The 23,519-nt window shown below is 46.9% G+C and overlaps 1 protein-coding gene and 1 long non-coding RNA gene across 2 annotated transcripts; one reads left to right on the top strand and one right to left on the bottom strand.

Annotated features, from left to right (window-relative positions):
- Positions 1-522: 522 nt before the first annotated feature.
- LOC116546268 (presequence protease, mitochondrial-like) lies at positions 523-23,200 on the bottom strand. The gene is made up of 18 exons (XM_032272581.1): positions 22,952-23,200; positions 22,176-22,289; positions 21,567-21,663; positions 20,995-21,129; positions 19,029-19,167; positions 14,466-14,582; positions 12,904-13,036; positions 11,468-11,588; positions 11,279-11,355; positions 10,862-11,027; positions 10,104-10,204; positions 8,274-8,394; positions 6,993-7,067; positions 6,158-6,270; positions 3,463-3,588; positions 1,680-1,825; positions 1,022-1,124; positions 523-938 (listed from the first exon to the last, which is right to left on the bottom strand). The coding sequence occupies exons 3-18, from the start codon at positions 21,606-21,608 to the stop codon at positions 845-847; spliced, it is 1,809 nt and encodes a 602-aa protein (XP_032128472.1). The 5' UTR covers positions 21,609-21,663; positions 22,176-22,289; positions 22,952-23,200; the 3' UTR covers positions 523-844.
- On the top strand, positions 1,623-18,349 carry LOC116546270. The gene is made up of 3 exons (XR_004266650.1): positions 1,623-1,636; positions 15,472-15,479; positions 18,226-18,349. It is a non-coding gene; the product is annotated as an uncharacterized LOC116546270 (long non-coding RNA).
- Positions 23,201-23,519: the final 319 nt, after the last annotated feature.

Below are 23,519 nucleotides of genomic sequence, written 5' to 3' on the forward strand. Positions count from 1 at the left end.
AGTTGCGTATTAAAACCACCGAGGGAGGGTGGTGGTTTAAAAATCTGATAGCCAGCTTCTCCAGGCCACGCCACGGTCGTCACTGGAACCTGGGTTGGAACTCTAACTCTTGCCAGAGTAGACACAGCTGTTGGGGGGGACAGCCCCCCTCCTGTAGGGACAGCGTTACAGCGTTTCTGCCTCCTAGATCTAGTCTGCAATAGATGACAGCTATGTGGAGTAGATGCCAAAAACACACTGTTGGGGAAATCAGAACCCAAGGAAGAGCTGGCGCAGAGGCTTACCTTTCCGTGTCTGAGAAGACAGGGCGAGCACTTACCCCAACTCCCCTGCTCTTCAGGATGGTTTCCATCCGGCCGCCCCGCTGCACGCCCGTCTGTTAGGGGACGCTCCTGAGGTCCTCGGTGTGGCTGCGGTCCATAAATCAGCACAGGCAGGTGGGACAGCCTTGTGCAGCTTTTCACTTTACTCCTACATTTAATAAAGGCCCTAAATGCTACTTAAAATAATGATTCAAGCACCGTAAGTCAGAGTTGCCCTTTATTTTTAGATTCCTAAATAAATATTCTAGGGTTAATCAGGCAAAAGTCAGTCTTTCTGTCACCACAAAGCTAAAGTTCTACATGGCACATCTTTGCTGTTTCATGCATGATTATCAAGATAGATAAAGTTTTTATCTGACCTGCCAGTCAATGGCTTTGGCAAAATTTTAAGAATGACATCATATCCTTGGAAAAAGCAGTAACATTTCTGCCTTTTCCAGTTCGGCTCAGAGGCTCCTTTTCTCAACGCCTGTGTGTGTAGCACACCTGAGCTCCTGCGCCGTCAGAAGCTCCACGGCTGCTCAACTGATGATCCAGGATGGGTCCTTGGCGATTTTTGCATTCTCTGGTCCAAGTATGGCCAGGCCATGTGTGCTCTTTCCCGTGCCAAGGTACCTGAGAGGAAGGCGTGGTCAGCGTGTGAAAAGGCGCGCGCAGGCCTCAAATCCCAGGCGCCGTCTCTCCTGCTCCCCACTCACCTGTCGCTCACGGCCAGGAGCCTGTCACGGCTGACGGCAAAGAGCTGCTCCCTGTGGGCCTGCTTCATATCATCTGAGAGGCCGGACAGGAAGTAGTCCATTCCTAGAAGACAAAGCACAGGCACCATGACGCTGCCGCCCATGCGCTGTGGGCTGTGCACTCGGGTCCTGGAGGAGACGTGGACATCTCACTGTTACTTCATGTGAACGTATTTCAACCACGGGGACATATCTAACAGACCAGAGATCACACCCCCACCTCCAGCTCCCACAAGCCACGCTGACCCTACCAACGCCTGCTTCTGCAGCATGGACGAAGTCAGGGCCACATGAGGCTGATGATGCTGTCAGCAGAAGTGGCTCTACAGAGTAACGTGGCCATGCCCATGTACCCCTTCTACGCTAATGAGCCAGGACCCTGGCGTGGGTTGGCCCCACTGGGCCTCAGCTCAGTAAAACTGAAATGACTGGAGACACTTTTCTTGTTGGGAAGAGTGTTTCAAGCCCCACGTTTAGGGTGATAGACATGGAAATCATCACAAGCAGGGACACGGATGGCAGAAGCTGTTGCGCCTGCCCATGCATGTGGGGACTCCGAAAACGGCAATGCCATCTGTGAGGCTGTGGGCTGAGATTCTCGCTGTTACACCCAGAATACCTTTGTCAGAAGGAGCGACAGGAGCATCTACGGTCGAGAAGACAGAAAGTTTGGCTTCGTCGATGTCTTGCTGTGTGAATTTTCCCGACTTAGCCCAGTCAACAGCCTTCCCAAAAGACTGGAGTGTCTCCATTGTATTTGGGTCCCTAGGAAACCCAGAGAAATAAACAGTCAAGCACTTTACCAGAGGACAAGTTAATCACAACCATCTGTCAACAGTTGAACATCTGTGTGAACAGCTCTATGTTACACATTACAGTCCAAACAGCCCACTGACAAATCGCTTAATTACTCTCAATGGAAATTTAAATCCGATCACATAAGTCATTCAACACATTCTCCCTCTACTTAGACGAGGTCCATCTGCAGAACATTCTCCCCAGATTATTTAAATACACCCCTGTGACCTCATCAGGAGAGGAAAGTGGAGAGTCCAGGGTGGGGGCAGGTTGGGATTACAAAGAAATTACAGAAGACTCAAGTGGAAAAATTAAGCTAAGGTTGTCCTTTACTCTCCCTTAAGAAATACCCAGGATAGTCCAGGAATCAGCCTGAGGGGCCAATCCAGACTTCCGTCTGTGTAAGCGTTAAGAGTCCCACCCTCCCTCCACCCTGATTCAGAGCTGCAGAGGGGCTGTGTGCTACTTCCCCATTCTTGTCTAGAAGTGTGGCTTCCAGCACGGCAACACGGCAAGAGGGAGAGCTCCTTAGAGTGGCAATGGCTGCCTATCTGCCTGCATGTCTGCCTGCCTCATCTACCTATGCATCCAGGAGCCAGGGTCTCACTCTGTCGCCCAGCCTGGCATGCAGTGGTACATCTTGGCTCACTGTAGCTTCAATCTCCCTGGGCTCAAGTGATCCTCCTGCCTTAGCCTCCTGTGGCTAGAACCACAGACACTTGCCACCAAGGCTGCCTAGCTTCTTATAGTGTTAGAATACACCTTCTCTTGGGCAGGAGAGTCACAGAAAATCAGGAATTTATTGTTTTAGAGTAACGGTGTTATGTTTATGAAGCTAACAGAACAGCATCCACATTAGGCACCTAAAACTGAAATAAGAACGCTCTGACGCTATATCGCAGCCCCAACAACTAGGGCCTGTTCCAATACCTGGAGGGCAGGGCTGCATCCTCCTGAGACAGTGCTGAGTCCTATGGACACTATGGTTTTTATTTTTTTCTATATCTTTGTTAAAATTTACAAATTAAGTACAGCAAGGTATTAACAAAATTCAACAGTTATAATGTAATAAAAGGTATGGTGATGAGCTACTATTAACTAAAACAAGGGTTTTTTGAACATAAGCTCTTACCTGACAATGTATCTGACCTATACGGCTACTGATGACCCACAGGCAGGTAGTGTAGACAGTGTGAGATTTCATCCCACTGCTTCGAAGAATGGTGTGCCATTTAAAACTGAGGAAGTATTTATGTCTGGAATTTTCCATCTAACATGTCCAGACTGAGGGTAACTGTGGGCACGAAAGTGTGGAAAGCAAAACCATGGATGGAGGCACTACTGAGTTTTGCCGAAATATGCTGGTTACAGCATGCCCAGTTTGCTCAAGGAGAATGCTTCCTGTTTAGGCTGCTAGCCCTAATCCTTGTACCAGAAGGACATTGCTGCGTGTGGCTAAGTGCTCAACGAGCGAAAGGAAACAAACGGAACTTTTCTTTTTCTAAGGTTCAATGCAGTAGAAGAAAATGATAGATAATCCCAAGTAGAAGACTACAGATAAACCGATGTGTGCATCCAAGTATGTGGAACAGAGAAAACCTCACCTGTAAGAGTAAAAGGTGAAAATCCCATTGTGGCTGAGTTTTGCACCTCCAGCATAAGCACCACCTTTTTCTCGAATTTCTGTATGCAGAAACTTAGCAGTCATCAAACATGCAAGGATTTTAAGACTGAAATGAATGATTAGAAAATGTAAGTTAAAAACATGTCTGATAAAAAAGCATATGCAGTGAAATAATTATTGGAATAAGTGAAAATGAAAATAAACTCAATCTGTAAAGTAATGCCATATAAATTATGGTCCCATATTTTGGTCTTGTTTTTTACAAGATGGGGGTCTCGCTGTCTCCAGGCTGGAGTGCACTGGTGCAGTCACAGCTCACTGTAGCCTTGAACTCCTGGGCTCAAGGGATCCCTCCCCCCTCCCCAGCCTCCTGAGTAGCTGGGACTACAGGTGTATGCCACCAAGCCTGGCTATTTTTACGTATTTTGTAGAGGCAGGGTCTAGTTTTGTTGCCCAGTCTGGTCTCAAACTCCTGGCGTCAAGCAATCTTTCTGCCTTGAAAGTGCTGGGATTACAGGCAAGAGATTTTTTTTTAATTACCAACACTAAAAACCACAAGGAAGAACAATTTTCAAAGAGTTGGCTTAGATTACAGGGTTGAAGTGAGAGGTGGTGGGGAGGAAATCAACACTTCCAGCATCACACTGCTTCACTTGTTCCAATGTATACATGTCATTTTAAAATCTGATCAAGTAGAAAGCAGTTATTTCTACTGTAAAGGCAAATGTGCAAATGAACGTTTATTTAAATGCCTCACATTAGAATACGGAAAAAAAGGAAAGTTAAGTCAGAGTTTTGTAGGAATCCCTTAAGAAAACACACACACTCCACTAAAGCACATTTCTAGGAACGAAGCTGATTTCCTTTGCCTTCCACTGTGAATGGTAGTATCACACTCTAGATGACTCCAGAATGCATCCACCTTCGACAGAAGGCAGAGCCATGCCTGCCACTGCAGGGAAGTCAATGATGGTACCATCTGCAGTAGACACAGGCTCCCCAAAGATGCCCATGGCAAGATCAGCCCCAGGTCCCTGCTTCTACTACACCTTTTCCCAAAGCAGATGAAGGGGGTCAAATAGGCCAGGTGGGAAATGGAGGAAGGAGTGGGCGTGTTCCCAGCGGCTGTGGTAGAAGTCACAACCATCTAGCGTGGGTCCACCAGGAGAAACCCGACACCACTTGGGTGGCTGGGGCACCATCAGCTGAGAACAGCGAGGCTGGAGCCAGACCCTGGGGGAGGGAGCCCTGACGCACCAACAGGGACTGGCATTTCATCTGTCCATATGATACTCTTGAGAAGCTTCTATTACTTGTATATTACATTAAAACCACATGCTCATTGTTGAAAGACTACAAAATACCAGAAACCAGGAGAAAAACATCTATTAGCCTCTTCACAGTTTCCATGTTTTCGGTCTACATCTTCCTATTGGACGGCGCGAACAGGCATCACTATTCTGCTGGCACAGCAGACAGATATCTACCTTTTGCAAATATGGAAATAAACGGACAAAACAGCTGAGCCACTATCATCTTTTCTACAGATCTGAGAGCTCTTCTCTTTCTGGGCCCCCACTGCAGCCCCACGTTTCTTCCTGCCTGGCTCCTCCACCCCTCCTGTGACACACATGTACCCTGAAGGCCCAGCTCCTTCTCCAGTCAGGACAGGCTGCACAGGCCTAGCCTGCCTTCCCCCTCTACCAGGCTCCCTCTTTGGTTTAGGCCCTCATGGGGGTAGCTGCCTGGGACAAAGACATAGGAAGTGAATTTCCGGGATATAAGATGCTTGCACATATCTGTGTCACACTCACACACCCAATTGACGGGTCCCCAAAGGTGCACGTCTGTGAGTCTGTCTTCCCGGTCTAGTCAGTTTCCCCAGATGGGATGAACACAGACACGGGGCAGCCACAGTTCAGAAGGGCCTGGAGGGGCCAGTCTGTGGGCTACAAATTCGCTCACTTCATGCCACTTTGAGAGCAGACCTGACCCTGACACTCAGCTGTGGCTTCAGCCCTTCAACCAAGGGCCTCCTTCCCTGAGCTTCTGACTTGGTGGGGAGACGGGGGAGGTGTACTCCTTAGAGCAACTGTGAGCTGGCCTCCAGCCCCGCCAGCTGCAGCGCTCTGCAGCACCCCTGGTCTCTCCCCACTGCCCTGTCCCTCCGTGGCCCATGCCAGGCACACCCACCCACCCACAGTCATGATCATGAGGTTCTCTGGCAGCCCCCACAGTTGCCTCCCACTCTTTCCTCCGTGGCTTCCTGTCTTAACCTGCCTTTGCTCTCGTTCCATGCATCTGTCTTCATGAAGGCTTAATCTGCCATGTGGATCAGAAATCAGCCTAAATTCACTCAGTTTTTACCTAGAGATGAGGTGAGTACATGGGGCATTTTGAAAGGAGTCTGTGTTTAGGGTCACAGATGCCTGTTTTGTTTATAGGAATCCTCAAGAATAGAAACTGTTTATAAAGGTGACTGGCTCTAAAGCTGGGCCTTTGCTCACGAAGACTCTGCTGTTTAAGGAGGAGCGCTCAGAGACATGCAGCCCCCGGCCCAACACTCGAAGTTGGCGTGGACTTCCCACTAAAACACACCCTGCGAACTCCAACAGGCTTGACAAGCTGCTTCCATAAGGCTCAGGCCTGGGAGGGCCCGACCTCCACCCTCCTACCTGGCATGATCTGGGTCCGTGTAGGGGACAGTTCGGATGCATTCGCCCACGTAGTTCACTGGGAAGGGCATCAGGAAGTGGGTCTTCATCTGCCAGGGCTTGAAGGTGGGTTCCTGAGGGACAAGGTATAGTCAGAGGCTGTGCTGCCAGGCACCGCCCACAGCACTGGGACACAAGAGCAAGACACTGCAGTTATGTCACTTCACACAATTTCTCACTGCAAAACATCAAGTCCTCCAATTCTGACATGATGCTTTACTGTTCAATTAAAAACATTTCCCTCCACACCGTTTCTATCACAGCTGATGCTCTGGGAATGTGTTAAATCACTCTGCTCCACAAGGAACTGAATCAAACTGCATCAGCACCACGCTGAGGGAGGGGAAAAGAACTGTCAGGCTGCTCCACTGGTGTAGACTCAGCTCAGGAGCTATGTTCAAAGGAGGGTGAGCTGCCCAGGAGGAGACCACCCAGAGCAGCAGCCCTCACCTCCTCAGCACAGGAGGACGCACCCGCACCAGGGCCCTCACCTCCTCAGCACAGGAGGACGCACCCGCACCAGGGCCCTCACCTCCTCGGCACAGGAGGACACACCCGCCCCAGGGCCCTCACCTCCTCGGCACAGGGAGGACACGCCCGCACCAGGGCCTTCGCTCAGCACAATCAAAGAGAAAAACTCAGGGTGGCAATGACAAAGGACGCACTGAACTCACAACTCTAGGGACATGCCGGCCCCACAGACAGGCAAACGGAGGGACGATCACCATCAGCGGCAGACACAGCCGTGGAGGGATGCACCCGACCACTGGGAAGCCAGCTGGGCTGTGGTTCTTACCATGACCAGCTTCCTAATGATCTGGGAGCCGTTGCGAGCGTGGGCATCTCCATCAGAGCTGCTAGGCGCAGGTTTCTGAAAATCAAGTTCCCAAGAAAAATGAAAAATCCAAAACTCACCTGAAACAGGTAAGAAGGAACAGAGTTTACAGAATTCACAGAGCTAATAACAAGTGTTAGGGTGGATTTCAGTATTTTAAATAATAAATGCTATAAAGGAGAAAAATTTATCATTCATGGGTTACTATATGGAAAATTTTTTAAAAAGATAGAAAATAAAAATAGGCTGCGCACAGCGGCTCCTGTCAATGAGGTAGAAGGACTGCTTGAGTCCAGGGGTTTGAGACCAGCCTGGGCAACGCAGGGAGCCCCCATCTCAACAAAAACATTTAAAAATTAGCCAGTCATGGCGGTGCATGCCTGTGGCCCCAGCTACTTGGGAGGCCGAGGCTGGAGGATCACTTGAGCCCGGGAGGTCACCATGGCTAGGCTGCAGCTAGCTATAATGGCACCGCTGCACTCCAGCCTGGGTGAGAGTGAGGCCCTGTCTCAAAAAATTAAAAACTAAAGAAAGAAATAAAGAGAATAATGAAATAAATGAAGAAAATTTTAAAATGAATTTTCAGATGGTCAAGGAAAAGGTGGCCTTGTTATACGGTGCAAAGAAAATACTTTAAGCTTCTTTCCTCCTTCTGCACTTTCTAGTTAAAAATCTGTCAAATCAAGAGGACATGTAAAGGGGCAGGGAGACCACGCCCAGAAAAGAACCAGGGACACAGACACCAATGGAGAAGGCGTCAGAAACATCCTCTGCAAAATCTACACCGTCAGCCTCCCCCACTGACATCCGTGAACTAGATTACAACCCTTTGTAAATTAATCAGATTTATTAAATTAGTTATCACCGACATAACTGTTCTACAGACAAATTCATGGATTCATGAGTTAAAGAAATAGCAGTGAAGCAGCCTTCTTCAGGCCACGGTTTTGGGCCGTTCCTATGCCAGAGTAACCCAACTGAAGTCTTTCTTCCTGTCAGACTACTTGCTGCAAGGCACAGAGTGAGTCCAGAACCTAAGGCTACACCGCAGGGTCTGAACTCAACTGGGCCAACACTGGACTAGACACTTAATCCTCCTGAACCTCAGTCTCTTACGTGCGTAATGAGAGAGATGAACAACCACATGCTGGACTGTTCTGAGACCTGAGTTAATACACGTAAAACCCGAGAGCTGCCCCTGCCAGGCACGCACCAGGCGCCAGTGCCACCATCAGTGCATACCTCGACCACGTGTGGACGCACAGGCCTCCGTTCCTTCTTACTTCGACCAATGCTTCTAAGGAAGTTTTCTACCACTTTTTCTGTCTGAGCCATCTGCTGAGGAGTCGCATTCACTGAACACCTGTTTGAAAGTTATATGTACATAAAACCATCATTAGAAAAAATAGTTTTAGTAATTCATCACATTTTGTATAAATAATTCAAAAATAAAAATGTTTTTTATAAAAAATACTTTCAGGGCCGGGCGCGGTGGCTCAAGCCTGTAATCCCAGCACTGTGGGAGGCCGAGGCGGGTGGATCACGAGGTCAAGAGATCGAGACCATCCTGGTCAACATGGTGAAACCCCGTCTCTACTAAAACTACAAAAAATTAGCTGGGCATGGTGACGCGTGCCTGTAATCCCAGTGGCTCAGGAGGCTGGGGCAGGAGAATTGCCTGAACCCGGGAGGCGGAGGTTGCGGTGAGCCGAGATCGCGCCATTGCACTCCAGCCTGGGTAACAAGAGCGAAACTCCGTCTCAAAAAAAAAAAATAAATAAAAAAAAATAAAAAATAAAAAATAAAAAATACTTTCAAAGATGTTAAAAGAAACAGTAGCCAAATGTAGAAATAACACAGCCACCTTCCTGCTTTGCAGTGCTTCGAGTTACCAAGAAATTTCCACATAGTTCAGTGTGTCAGCTAATAAAACTGTCCAGACACAGACAGCCTGAGCCTCTAAAGTCATCTTCTTCCAAAGAGCAAAGAAAATACAGAGATTAAGATCTGCTAACTATGCCTTCAGAATTACACTATCGAAACACTGACAACTTTTAAAATTACTGTCCAACAGTCATCAATTTGAAAATCTGAACTGGTTTTTAAAGCAGAAAACCATAAAACGCAAAAAATTACCATGCTTTCAAAGTTACATGAAAATAGAACTTTTCCAAATTCTGCAGAATTGCAGATACTATCATATAAAATCTACCTGAACTCCACAGTATATGACAAAGTGTGTATTGTTTCCTTCTGGCTGTAAATCCTAAATGTATTCTAAAGTAACAGCAGGTACCATTATATCAATACTAACTATATCCCAGGTACGTATGCTACCTTGTAGATACTTTTCCTTTTATTCCTCACAATAAACCTGCAAAGGAAAGTTTTATGGAGGAGGAAGCAGAAGGCTCAGGTGGGTCAGCTGCCCAGGACCGCCTGGGTGCGAGGTGAGTGCTGGCCATGCACTGGAAGCCAGGCCTACCTGAGCCCAGCGCCCAGCGACCCCAACCACCAGGCCCCAGCTCTGGCCACCCACAGACCGCCCTGTACAATCTGCCAGGGATTCTCAAAACATGACTCGGGAAAGGCACCAGGACTCTCTAAAGAAGGACATGTTCTCAAGTACTGACGAATACCTCAATGTTACTGACAATAAGATGCTGAAAGTAAACAGTTCATCATGCTTCAACTTCAATCACGCTTACAAACCTGAGGGCATATCCTCGGAGCATCACGTGACTTTAGAAGAAACTGCACTTGTGCTCTGGTCCTGAGCAAGCCTACCTTCACAGATCTGCCGTTTACCAACCATTTGCTGTGGAAGCAATATAACTAAGTATTTGCCCTCAATCTATTTGCAGTTCTAGAACACAACTACCCTATGTTCTTTCCTATCTCCAACTTTTAATAAGCTTAAAATATTTTTTTCTTAGTTTACTAGAGCACTTGACTTCTACAATAAATTTTATAACCTATACCTCTACCAAGTACTCTATCTTGAAGTTCCTATAATAAGTGAAAAATACCTAAGAACTACACTTAATTATTTAAAAACAATCACAAACGTACCTCATATTATCACCATTTAATAGGTGCTTCTTAATACGAGGGAGCTTCCTCAGGATGGGTTTGATGTCTGTCATTTCTGCAATCCTCTTCATCAGTCGTACCTGAAACAGAGGAAGCTCACTCAGCCAGAGGCCACGAAAGACCACTCAGTGTGAGCCACGCACCCATGACATCAGAACCCTGTTTGAGCAGGGGTTATGTGTGTGAGTGTGTGGCTTGAGGGCTGGAACAGGGGTGCAGGAGTGGTATGAAGAGGAAGATGAGTTAAAACCAACCAACCAGGCCGGGCGCGGTGGCTCAAGCCTGTAATCCCAGCACTTTGGGAGGCCGAGGTGGGTGGATCATGAGGTCAAGAGATCGAGACCATCCTGGTCAACATGGTGAAACCCCGTCTCTACTAAAAATACAAAAATTCAGCTGGGCATGGTGGCGTGTGCCTGTAATCCCAGCTACTCAGGAGGCTGAGGCAGGAGAATTGCCTGAACCCAGGAGGCGGAGGTTGTGGTGAGCCAAGATCGCGCGCCATTGCACTCCAGCCTGGGTAACAAGAGCGAAACTCCGTCTCAAAAAAAAAAAAAAAAAACAAACAAACAAACAAACAAACAAACAAACAAAAAAACCCCAACCAACCAATTTTTCCCTATATTTGGTCAGTTAGAAAGTTAGCATTTGAGACATTAATGTATTCCCAAAGAAATCAGCAACTCTGGAACATGTGGCTAAACCAGAGTCGCACAGGTTCCTTCCAGGCTTCCCACCTGATCCATCCCACTGAAGGCCTCCCGCAGGTCCCCTGCGGGCGTGAGGGTCCTGCCAGCCCTGATGGATGCGTACAGGTGTCCAGAGTCGGGAATTCCATTGGCAAGCTCCTGGGCGGTCATCTTCACCAGCACTTTGAAGTGCTCTTCTTCTTCAAAGCACGGGCTATGAAAAAAGGCAAAGAATATATTCCTGGAGACCCGTTCATCATGCCCCTTCAATATCATGGACAATTTATTAAGAATAAGTTTTCAGACTATTTCACCAACCAAAGAAATTTTCTAAGTCCATATGAATAACAAGTAAAACCACTTGGAAGTCAACAACCAATACAAGTAAAATTGTCTACTTTAAAGTATTTCAAACGAAGATGTCTGGAACAGCCCAAGAATGGACAACTCTTCAAATGCAGTTACTTGTTAAATATTTCACTCCATAGATGCATCATGTCTGGCAAGTTTCGATCCAGGCAGAGAGAGGAGAAAAGCACACCCTGAAACACAGAAAACACAGCGGAGGAATGGAATTAGGGGCGAACTGCACAGTAACAGAAAGCCACTGGAGAAAAACTTCACCACAGCCGTCATCTGACAGTGACAGGCTACCTGCTCGTAGGTGTCCATGTGTGAGTCGTCGGGGAGCACGTGGGGAGCAGCACTCATCCCTCCAGTCTTCAGTTCGATCTGCTGAGCCTGCTCCCGGTAGTCAAGAAGGCCGCAGCCCAGCCTGACAGAGGAGAGACGCATCGCGCCGATTACAAGGAAATCTTGACAGAATCATTTTTAAAACTGTGAATCTTTAAATACAAGTTGCTTACATTAATTCAATAACTACAGCTCTCCCAACCTCTTTACACTTCGAAGGTCATAAAGCAGGAACACACTCTGGCCTTTGCCCTCAGGAGTTCACGTGCTCTCTCCCAGGGAGACACCAGCTTCTCATGCCTAAGAAGTCAGTGTCCAGGGGCACAAGACACTTTGGGAGGCCTGTTTCTGCACTCAAAACAGCATTCTAAAATATGCATTTCCAGGCGTGATCGTCTAAGTAAATGTTTCATGAATACCCCCTACTCTCTTCGCCCACTCCCTGTGATACAAACTTCCTTCTCTCAAATGTCTGGTAGCCTAGCAGGGGAGTCCAAAGACTACACACTAAGTTTTTAAGAAAAGCATCTTCATCTCAGCACTCATGCTTCTAGTGATACTGCTAATGCCAGAAGTCATTAACTTAGTCAAGGAACAACTGTAAGTGTTTTCTAAGGTGCTGCGAAAGGATGAGCAGTGGCCCTCTATTTAAAAAGAAAGCCGGGGGCCTTTCAAAACCCTGAAGACACTTTCCATCTGAGCAGATCCTCAACCAGGGTGCAGAAGGCATCACAGCCAGGTAGCTTTCTGCAGCATGAGGACAACTTCACTGTCACGAAGCGAAGACGCCGGATGCTCGCCAGGTTGGGCAACGGCCCCCGAAGCTGGCTGTAGGGTTCCCTGTCACCTGATTTTCCTGGATAGGAACGGACGCCCACAGCCCTGTCTACTGCTTGTCCTGCAACCCTCAAGTTGGCAGGGCAGGGCAAAAGGACAAGTGGTGATGTGTGCACTCGGGTGTGTGTTTCCAGATCTGTGCACACACCACCTTGGGAGGACGCCAGCAATGCAGTCAGCTCGGAAGAGCAACGCAGACAGCAGGACATCCATCTGTCCCCAAGGCAGCCTCGGGCCACACTGCACACTGAACTACCCAAACTTTCAGATTAAACAATCATTCCTTGCCAAAGCGTAACAGATTAGTATGCTGAGACAGAGATCTATAAGCATCTCCTTATATTATGCCGGGGATTCATAAATATTTCAATGTACTATAGTAAGAAAATGTTACTTTCATAAAAACAAATTCTAAACCAGCATACTGTACACTTTACTTACACATTAACACTGTTAAGTAGTGACTCACTGAAGGTAATTCCTACTGATGCATTACAACAATAGAGATATGCACACAAAGCAGATATTAGTAAGACACAAGGGCATGCTGCAACTCGTACTTGGTGAGGACGCTGCAGAAGAGGGGCACGTAGGGCCTCAGCTCCTCGGGGAGGGTGTTCAGGCTGCAGAAGGCCCGGAAATACACCACGCCATTGGTGGGCTGAGAGCAGTACTGAACAGGGATATCTCCAGCTAGGAAAACAAAAAGGATTTAATGTTTACTGCTGCCAGTATAATTTTAACCATATTTAATATTTAAAAAACAATGCTACTGCTTTTCAAGAATGGAAATTCAAGACTTAGAGTTTATATAAATTTCCCTGTTGCATTTTCATGATTACATCCGGAATTGTCTTCAATAGTAGAGCAACCTGCGCTCTCCGAGGAATGGGAAAGGAAGGACAGAGCCACGGCCTGCTGGTCTCATAACTGTGAGTTCCAGCAGGTGCGCCCGCCTCTCTCCACCCCACCTTCCTTACCCAACCTCTCCCCAACAACCACAGAGAACTCCAACCAGGTCCCCCCGATGGCCCCTGGGCCCACATCACACCCGTCCTCAGCACTGCTCATCTTCCCCAACAGGCCCTGCCACCCGAGGGCTCCAAACAAGGCTCCTGGTGCCCCCACCCCCCACTCCTCCTGACCTCTTGAGGGAAGGGCTGAGCATTCAGCTTTGTATGTTCCTACCTAGCAGAGCGCCCCAGACCAGCAGAGACACCAAGGCATGAACGGATGTCTCATTTACTGTCACTCATTGTTTTAGTGAACACTTAATGAGACTCAGGACATAAAAACTGCAGGGGTTAATAGATCAGAGGGATGTTTGCCTCGATTCTCACAAGTGCACACACACGCAAAAAGAAATCAGACAGAAGCACGGTGAGTGCCGCCGGAAGATAAAAATGGGTTGGAGACGCTTCACAGGACACAGGAATGCCCAGGGTGAAATCTCATCCCCATCTTTGAGATGCAAGTGACAGCCATGCTCCCCTCAGCTCAGTAACACCTGGCCACACCCACTGGCAAGCTCAGCATCAACACCGTCCCAGGTAAGGTTACCCTATAGATGCCTCTCCTGCTACAAGCCAGGAGCCAGAGAAAGGAGGTGCCCTGAGAACTCAAAAGCAGTGACAGACACGGGGCAAAAATTACCATGAATGAAACGCACCACAGCAAGAAATGCCAGGACGAGGCAGGGGGTGCACCTGGCCTCCGAATCCCTTTCAGCTCCACGCCCACTCTCTCGAGGCGCTCTTGCCCCCCGACTTCCTCTCTATGTGGACGGCAGGGTGAACAGTTGGGACAAGGGGCTCTGAGGATGCCTCTATTTTTAAAACTGCACTTAATACAGTCACAGCATAACCCAAATCCTCATGATTCTAGAAGCAGCAAATCAGAGCGCCCTATCAAACCCACTCTCAGAAACACACACATAGGCTCTTACTGAGTGACGGAGTCTATGGCCACTGAGAATTAGAAACTAGGTATAAGACATGCTGAGGCCAAGACTATGAGTGAGCAGGGAGCACCTCCAAGATGTGACTCTACTGCTGCTGTGAGGAGTGACATTTCACTCCACAAAGGAACCCCAGCCCCCATGAAAAGCAGTGTTCCCAAGGACCTGTCAGGACCACGTCCAGCTCCGTGGCAGGTATGGTGGGCTCGATATCCGAAACTTTCAACGCTGGCAGGCAAGAGGCATCTTGAGGTTTGCTTTGCCGCGTCCGTAATTCTAAACCTAAAAAAGAAACAAGAAAAAGGAATATTCAGGACCATAATGAAAAGGGCTGATGCAGTTTATCCCCTCTCTGCGTTATTTTACATCCAGAATGAGCCGTCCATGCCAAGTGTGGGGAGTAAGTGAGCACTGTGGTTTGCAAAGCACCTCCTATTTCCAGGCTGACCAATCTGAGAGGCACTAATAACCTGCTTGGCGGGTAGCCCTCTCCCGAACTCGCATTCTTCTACTGCGGAACAATTCCATCAGGGAGCGGTGGTTTGCTCAAGCTGCTTCCCCTGTACCCCTCTCCAGAGTTTACATTAAATAGATTCAACTTGTTTTTAGAGTTTTCAAACCATTTCTTGATGGACTGAAATTTAGTGATCTTTATACTTATTTCCTTTTTGTTTTGAGACCGGGTCTGGCTCTGTCACCCAGGCTGGAGTGCAGTGGCATCATCTCGGCTCAATGCAGACTCTGCCTCCCGGGCTCAAGTGATCCTCCCGCCTCAGACTCCTGAATGAACGGCTGGGACCACAGGGCACACCACCTTACTTGGCTAATTTATGGTTTTATTTTTTGGTGTTTTTTTTTTTTTTTTAGAGATGAGGTTTTGCCATGTTGCCAAGGCTACTCTCGAACTCCTGGACTCAAGTGATCCTCCCACCTCGGCTCTCAAAGTGCTGGGATTTCGGGCATGAGCCACGGCACCTGGCCCCATACTTGTTTTCTATTGTTTCATTTTCACGAATTTCAACAAAAGACTTATAGGATCGCATACATCACACAAATTACAGGGGTGCTTAGAAAGACACTTCCTGGGCCTGACAGCCCATTCATCAATGAGGGAGGCAGCTCCTTCACGGGGGATGCCACTTAGCCACAGCCTACGAGGAGGAGCCACAAGACCCAGGCGTGGTCTCAGCCCTGATGGCCGTCAGTAGAATGGCTTCCCAGTGCAACACCGTGCCAAGCAGATACACAAATGCATTATTCCACGACTCGCAGGGAGGGCTGTGCTGAGTTCCTGCTTTAACTCACAGTCCCACAGAGAACACTCCTGGTGTCTGCTGGGCTGACTCCCCCATGTTCCACTGCCACTTTCTGAAGTTCCCTGAGGGCGTGCTGAGCACTTAGAGAACGAGCCTTGGGGCACAGTGAGCAACTCAGCGGTGTTGTGCTCCACAGGTGCCCCACCGCAGGCTCCAGCTCTTCCGCCCACCTCTGGAGCTGCAACTGCCATCACCACCCCTGCTCCCGACAGCACAGAGCTCAGACTTTCTGGGCTTTGCAGGCCTTCCCCCTCCTGTTCACCATCTAACATCCTGAGTTTCCGCTTGGAGGTTTTCTAATCTATGGCTAGGCCACAAAGCTCCCTCCTCCCTCTTCTGTGACCTGGCTTCCCCCGGGGTCCTTGGGCCCACCTGCGCTAAAAGACGCTGCAGCTACCCTGACGCCCCAGTGCTCCTTCTCTGAACGCACTCACGGTCGGTGGGAAAAGCCTCCGACACGTCCTCTTTTTCCTTGCAGCACATCACACACTCCCTGATGGCGGAGGCTTCACCCCTTCACAGGGCTTAAGACACACACTGAAGTACACAGTTTCCCATTCACCTTTCCTGCACTGCTGTCCTCTACTGACTGGCTTTTAATTCGGAATCCTAACACTGCCATGCACACTTTAAGACTTACTAACCTGAAATAACCATTAAATGCACCAGCACTGTGTCCTCCTTTAAAGGACCTCTGGCGTGAATGTGCAAAGGGAAAATCTGCAGTATGAGCACTGCTCACTCACCTACTGGGCTGGACTGTAATATGCTGGGTTTTCTTAAAGCTCACCTCTGAGGCCAGGCCATGAATAGGAAGTAATTTAGGAAACGTACAATCTGCTGCCTATTCATGGATTTATCACGTGTGCTCACAAACAACTTCAATTAATAGTGGGAAGATTGGAGCTTGTCAATTATCACAAAACAGAGTTCAATAAGGGGGAAAAAGACTTTAAGGTTAAAAAAAAAAAACAACAGAGCTTAAAATAGTTGTCTCTAAACAAGAATTCAAATGCAAAGAACAGGTTACAAATTGACATTAATTTTTCTTTTACTGCATTATGTCACTTCAAAATTGGCAAGATCAAAATGGAATCACTTATCTTCTACCTAACGTCCACTCTTACCTCCTGACAAGCCTGACAATTTCTCACAGAACCCCAATCCAACGAGCTTTTTTGGCAGGAAAAGTGCATGTGTGTATGTGTTGCATATATTTTTAAAAGGCGTTATTAATACGTAACCTACAAGCATTAATATTCACAATTGTAAACCTGTAATTCAGTGAGTTCTGACAAACGTGGCAAGTTATGAAGCTACCACATCAGAGTGCCGAGCCTGTGTGGCACCCCCCAAACTCTCCCACACTCCACAGTCAACCACATCCCGACTCCAGGCCTCAGCAACTTCTCAAGTCTCTGTCCCTGAGGCCTGGCCACGTCCAAGGCTTCCCGTAGTCAGTATGTCATCTTGCGCCTGGCTCACTTCCCTTTGCGGAAAGCTTTCAAGAGGCACCAGCACCAAGTGTGCATCACTGCTGTGTTCCTTTGCAGCAAGTGGCGTTTCTTTCTAAGGACGCACATGTTGATGGAAATCTGAGTTGTTTCAAGTTTTGTGCGGACACGTTTTCATTTCTCGTGAAGGAATGTCAGGAGTAGGGCTTCCTGGGTCCAGCGCGTTGCCCGGCACTGTGGAAGGAGCGTTGGGAGCAGGGCTTCTGGGCTCATGCGTGTTGGTGGGCACTGAGAGAACTGTGACGCTGTTTCCTAGGTGGCCACACCAATTTGGTTCCTTTGGCAGCATGTGAGGGATCCCCTGCCTCTCAGGATTGACAATATTTGGTGCTGGCAATATTTTTTTAAATGCTAGTCATTCTAGTAGGTGTAAACGATCTATCACCGTAGTTTAAATCTGCATTTTTCTAAGAATTATGATATATTTCCCTAAGTAATGAGATTATTTTCCATGTAATGATTTATGTGCCTATTTGCCATTAGGATCTCTTAGGTGGTATCTGTCAAAATCTTTTGCCCATGTTTTAACTGGGTTGTGTGTTCTCATTACTGAATTGTTTGTTTTTCATATATTCTAAATATAGTCCCTTATCAGACACCACTTTTGCAAATGTTTCTTCCCAAGGGCAGAACTACCTCTGAGATCCACGTGGCCCCTGCTCTCCTGCGGCGTCCTGCCTGCCTTAGCTCTGCCCGGCCACTCCCCCAGCTGCCGCCAACCCCACTCTCACTTTTCTCTTCACTCCAACCACCCCGGCCGAGGTCGTCACGTTGTGCTTAGGTTTCCAATTGCCTCTCAGAAGTTTTTGCTATTCAATTTCTCAATTTTTCTTCAAAACTATCCTGAATGAGGCTGTTGTTACACTGCTAATGGCAGTTCTCCTATCTCAATACATGAAGCACCAGCATACTCCCCATCCTCCACTCAGGCCCTCCCCAGGGCCTCTGGGCGGCCTGTCTCCCCCATACATGCTGTGCTCCCTCCATGCCCACCGCTCCACATTCCGAGTGGGCACACCATCCCCATGTGCCCCACGCCTGTCCCACAGAATCCTGCTGCTGCTTCGTGGCTGGCACACACGCTCTGTGCCTGAGACAGGCCTCTTCCAACATACAGCTCTCACTGTCCACACTGCACACAGGCCATGCCTTCTACACCAGGGACAGGCCTCTCCCAACACACAGCTCTCACTGTCCGCACTGCACACAGGCCACGCCTTTTTTTTTTTTGAGACGGAGTTTCGCTCGTTACCCAGGCTGGAGTGCAATGGCGCGATCTCAGCTCACCGCAACCTCCGCCTCCCGGGTTCAGGCAATTCTCCTGCCCCAGCCTCCTGAGTGGCTGGGATTACAGGCACGCGCCACCATGCCCAGCTAATTTTTTGTATTTTTAGTAGAGACGGGGTTTCACCATGTTGACCAGGATGGTCTCGATCTCTTGACCTCGTGATCCACCCGCCTCGGCCTCCCACAGTGCTGGGATTACAGGCTTGAGCCACCGCGCCCGGCCTACAGGCCACAGCTTCTATACCAGGGACAGGCCTCTACCAACACACAGCTCTCACTGTCCACACTGCACACAGGCCACGCCCTCTACACCACGGACAGGCCTCTTCCAACACACAGCACCTGATAAATAAAAAGTATTTACAAAATATGTAAAATAAATACGTCTTTTCAAGCTATTTCTTTTCAGTTATTCTTGCCTTTCCTACTGAACTATAAGGACGATTTTCTGAGACTATCTGAACCCACTGCATTGAATGTGAGCTCTGTCAGTGCCCAGTGGACATCTACTGGTTGAAATAATACTTGCCTCCAACTATTAACTCACTAGCAAGTCCACCAGGCCCAAGTGCAGGTTAGGGAGCTGCACGGCTCAGAAGGAAGCCTCTGACCTTTCTCGTGGACCTGCTGCCTGTCTCTGGGGGACAGGGCCTCAACCTTCTGCTTGAGCTTCGTGGCCTCCAGCTGAGCTTGCTTCTCGCGATACTTGTCATCCGGCCTCATTGATAAAGTCAGCTTATGCTGATTATTCTGCAGCAATCACAGGGACAACAGAAGCCAAGTGAAAACCAGGTCTTACAGGAACCTCACGCTGAGCGAGCCTCTGCTGGTATGCTCTTGGTCCTGGAGTTCTGCCTACCACTTTAAAAACCGCAATCGTAGAACATACCGCTAAAGCTGATTTGCTGATGAAGGTACGCAGCCGTTAGTGCTTCCCACCACACCTGCCTAAGTGGTAGGTACAGGATTCACATATGCTGTTACTCTATTAGGGTTATTTTAATTATTATGGTCATTAGGTCTTAACCATATCAATACTAAACATTTTCATGACACTTTAGTTGTAAAAAGGTTTGCACTTTTAAGTACCACAGATCTTGGATTTTAGTCGAAATTGAAAATAATATAGAATTCTAATTTATTTTTTTGTCTAGTGTTCATTCTACTATGAACTTCTAAAAGGCTAGAACTACATTTCCCATTCAATACTTTATAAATTATTAGAACAAAATAGATGTTGATGTAATATAAAAATAAATGTTAGGTGTTTTCATGCACTTCCCCTATTTCAACAATTAAAAAATTACACATGCACAAAATGCTCCCATATGAAACACTACAAACAGAGGTGAGAGGACTAGAAGACATCAGGAAGTTTATGTCAAATCACAGCAGCTGCGAGAAACTGCAGGTCAAGTTACTGAATCACGTCTCTTGTCTAAAACAATGGAACCCACTGGAGAGTTCCCTTCAAAGCAGACAACAGTCTCTCTCACCAAAGTTCTACCACCTTAATGAGTACAAAGCGAGGAATATGCATCCAAGCACAACTGCCTAAATATCTGAGAAAACAAACATAAGCCTCAAAAGAATTCACTCATGAAAACCAGAATATTTGTTACAATTGAGTGACTGTCCTCGTACTTTACATTCTTTTACTAATAAGAGAATATACGCAGATGTTTTATTCATACCCACACACAAACATGCATATATTCACGTATTAAAAATACACATGGGCCGGGCGCGGTGGCTCAAGCCTGTAATCCCAGCACTTTGGGAGGCCGAGGCGGGTGGATCGCGAGGTCAAGAGATCGAGACCATCCTGGTCAACATGGTGAAACCCCGTCTCAACTAAAAAAATACAAAAAATTAGCTGGGCATGGTGGCACGTGCCTGTAATCCCAGCTACTCAGGAGGCTGAGGTAGGAGAAATGCCTGAACCCGGGAGGCGGAGGAGGTTGCGGTGAGCCGAGATCGCGCCATTGCACTCCAGCCTGGGTAACAAGAGTGAAACTCCGTCTCAAAAAAAAAAAAAAAAAAAAAAAAAAAAAAAAATACACATGTACGTTCATCTAAAAAAAAGTACTAACTTACACTAAAATCTGGAAAATAATTTTTTAAGTTAATGTAAGCATTTATTATTATGATTTTTGAGATGGAGTGTCACTCTTATTGCCCAGGCTAGAGTGCAATGGCATGATCTCGGCTCATTGCAACCTCTGTCTTCCGGGTTCAAGTCCTGCCTCAGCCTCCCGAGTAGCTGGGATTACAGGCATGTGCTACCACACCTAGCTAATTTGTATTTTAGTAAAGACGGGCTATCTCCATGTTGGTCAGGCTGGTCTCGAACTCCCGACCTCAGGTGATCCGCCCACCTTGGCCTCCCAAAGTGCTGGGATTACAAAGTGCTATGTCATGAGCCACAGTGCCCAGCAGCAATTAAATTTTTAATTAGAAATTAAGTCACCCATTAACAGAAATTACTTAAATGTATAGATTACATTCTTAAAATTCCTTTCATTAGTATAAAATTTAACTTCAAAATTAAAGAAATGAACTCTCCAATTTTCTTACCTTAAAATACTGTTTTACTTTTTCTTCTAAAAATTTTGGATTTTCCTGCAGGCACTGTCTGAATTTAGCCAACTGATTTCCCAACTTCAAGAGCTCCACAGGGTCCCCATCGTGGTTCCAGCAAGAAGCTACGTACTGAAAGGAAGAATTCCACATCCACAACGCAGCTGGTACCAAAAACATGGTACGACCTCCAAAAGTTGCCAAGACTTGATTGTTTATAACAGAAGTCATGTAATTCTTTGGTTGGAGAAACAAAAATAACTTCTTTTATCCCCATTTTATTCTAATAAAATAAAAAGCCCTGGTTGAAATTATTTTTAGGAAATAACAGAGTACCAGTTATCATAAATCCTAACCCATTTAAAGTAATCTATTTCACATAAAAATATCAAAAAGCCAATTAAGCTAGTAACAAGACAAAAAGTCTATTATAAAAGTTTATATTCGATCAAAAAAGTATAACTTTCAAGGTTCAAATAAAGCGTTATCAGTATCCATCTATATTTTCAGTCCTAATCAAGATTAGCAAAGCCAAAAAACAAAAGCAAAGTGGTTGAGAAATGACTTACTGATGTCAGAGTCAGTCCAAAGCTGGTAGACTGATGTTTCATCTGTATTTCAATTTTATGAAGTGAAGCTTCAATTCGTTCATCTTCAAATCCTTTCCTAAAGAATACAATAAAGAACAAAGATGGGTCAGACACAATAGCTCATGCCTATAATCCCAGAACTTTGGGAGGCCAAGGCAGGAGGACTACTTGAACCTAGGAGTTTAAGACCAGCCTGAGCAACATAGAGAAACCCCTTATCTACTGAAAATACAAAAGTCAGCTGGGTGTGGTGGTGTACACCCCTAGTCCCAGTTAGGAGGCTAAGGTGGGAGGATCGCCTGAAGCTCGCAGGCGAGGAAATTAGTGAGCCAAGATCACGTCACTGCACACCAGCCTACGGGACAGAGTGAGACCCTGTCTCAAAACAAAACAAAAACCTAAGATGTTGCAAAGAAATAAAAGTTTTAGAAACAGATGGTAGCAGAGATAATATTTAAACAACTAAATATGAACAAATGCATGCTATATGACAGAGGCGGAAGGCCAAAACAATGGATCAGGCTCAGCTCCTCCCAAAAAGCAGGCAGGAATGAGGAACGAAAGCAGATTGTTACAAACAAGACACACTCAATGACTTCATCAATCGTTCTGTCTACTAGGCTTCTGACAGTCTCAATGTCTTCCTCTGCAATCCCCTGGAGGCCGACGCTGAAGTAGGCCTCCCTCGTGTAGCCATTGTACCTAGAAGACAAAACCAGAAATGATGCACTAGAATCCGGGCACATCCATCATGCCCTCGTAATACGCTTCATTTAAAGATCAGAACACAGAGCTTTCAACTCCAAGACTCCACCAAAAAGTGCATTAAAGCAATGTTCTCGAGTAATTGGTTCCGTGTACATTCGTGTCGTTTTATATCTTTTTCAAAAAATAAAATTTAAACTTATGAGTTATGGCAAAATACATCTTAAAACTGAGAACGACTGAGTTTTATAAAATTTTTAAAGTTTCTAATACTTAATAGCACGACCTTTAAGTGAGAACAGTATGGCATTCTGAGGCCCTGGAGAAGCTGTCTCTGTGCTGGGTGTCTTTTGGACAAATGCCTGCTTAAGGGACATAAAGGGGTGTCTTCTTTTGGACAAATGCCTGCTTAAGGGACATAAATGGCTGGCATGGGATGTAGATCTTATCCAGAGCTCTCTGCTGTGGTGGCCATTCTATGCACCATGAGACACTCAGCAGTTTCCTGGTCCCCCATCCTCCAACTGTAACAATCCAAAACCCAAAAATGTATGTTCCAGACATTGTCAAGTGCCAGGCGGGGACAGGGTGTGGAGGTGGAGGAGCAAAACTGCCCCCAACCAATGAGAACTACTAATTTAATCTAATCATAAACTCACCCAACATCCGGAGAAAAGTCTGTGCCAAGGCCAGATTCAATCAAGGCTTTGTAAAAGGGAGAATTGGGTCCAGAAATCAAGAGTGAAGACAGAAGACTTAATGTGAAGGCCTCAAATGTGTTGGTGATGCTGCATTGAAAACAAAAAGGAAGGGAGTAGGGGAGAAACACAGCAAAGGGAAAATTCTTGGCCTTACGCACATTTTATTTAAAATCACTATATACCTGTCTAGAAATTCTTGCATTTCAACATTTATTTTAACAACGATATGAGCAAAAGAGAATTTCTCTTAAATACTGGGATATTTTTTGAAATGGGGGCCTAAACCATAAAATTAACTTCACTGTACATGAAATGCTCATCACCAGACAGCCTAACAAGCACTTTTCACACATGATTTAAATGAAAGGCACAGCAGCACCGCCATTAAGGAGACAAGGAACAAACCAGCAAAGGTCACAGGCACAGAGCTGCAGGCTGAGCACGGAAAGGTCAAGCTTTCCCTTGACCTTTCAAGGAAGCCCAAACCTCCCTTCCCGCACACCCCCGGGGCCCAGGCCTCCCTTCC

This window comes from Sapajus apella, unplaced genomic scaffold, assembly GCF_009761245.1.
Source record: "Sapajus apella isolate SASKATOON/1434 unplaced genomic scaffold, GSC_monkey_1.0 scaffold731, whole genome shotgun sequence".
Taxonomy (NCBI): domain Eukaryota; kingdom Metazoa; phylum Chordata; class Mammalia; order Primates; family Cebidae; genus Sapajus; species Sapajus apella.

Excerpts from the sequence above, each read along its gene's own strand:
- LOC116546268 (XM_032272581.1), bottom strand. The coding sequence starts at position 21,608 with ATGAAACATCAGTCTACCAGCTTTGGACTGACTCTGACATCA. Across the intron at positions 21,130-21,566 it reads TTGGACTGACTCTGACATCA|TACGTAGCTTCTTGCTGGAA; the intron begins GTAAGTCATTTC and ends TCTTCCTTTCAG. Across the intron at positions 11,589-12,903 it reads TTCTGCAGCGTCCTCACCAA|GCTGGGCTGCGGCCTTCTTG; the intron begins GTACGAGTTGCA and ends CTCCTCTGTCAG.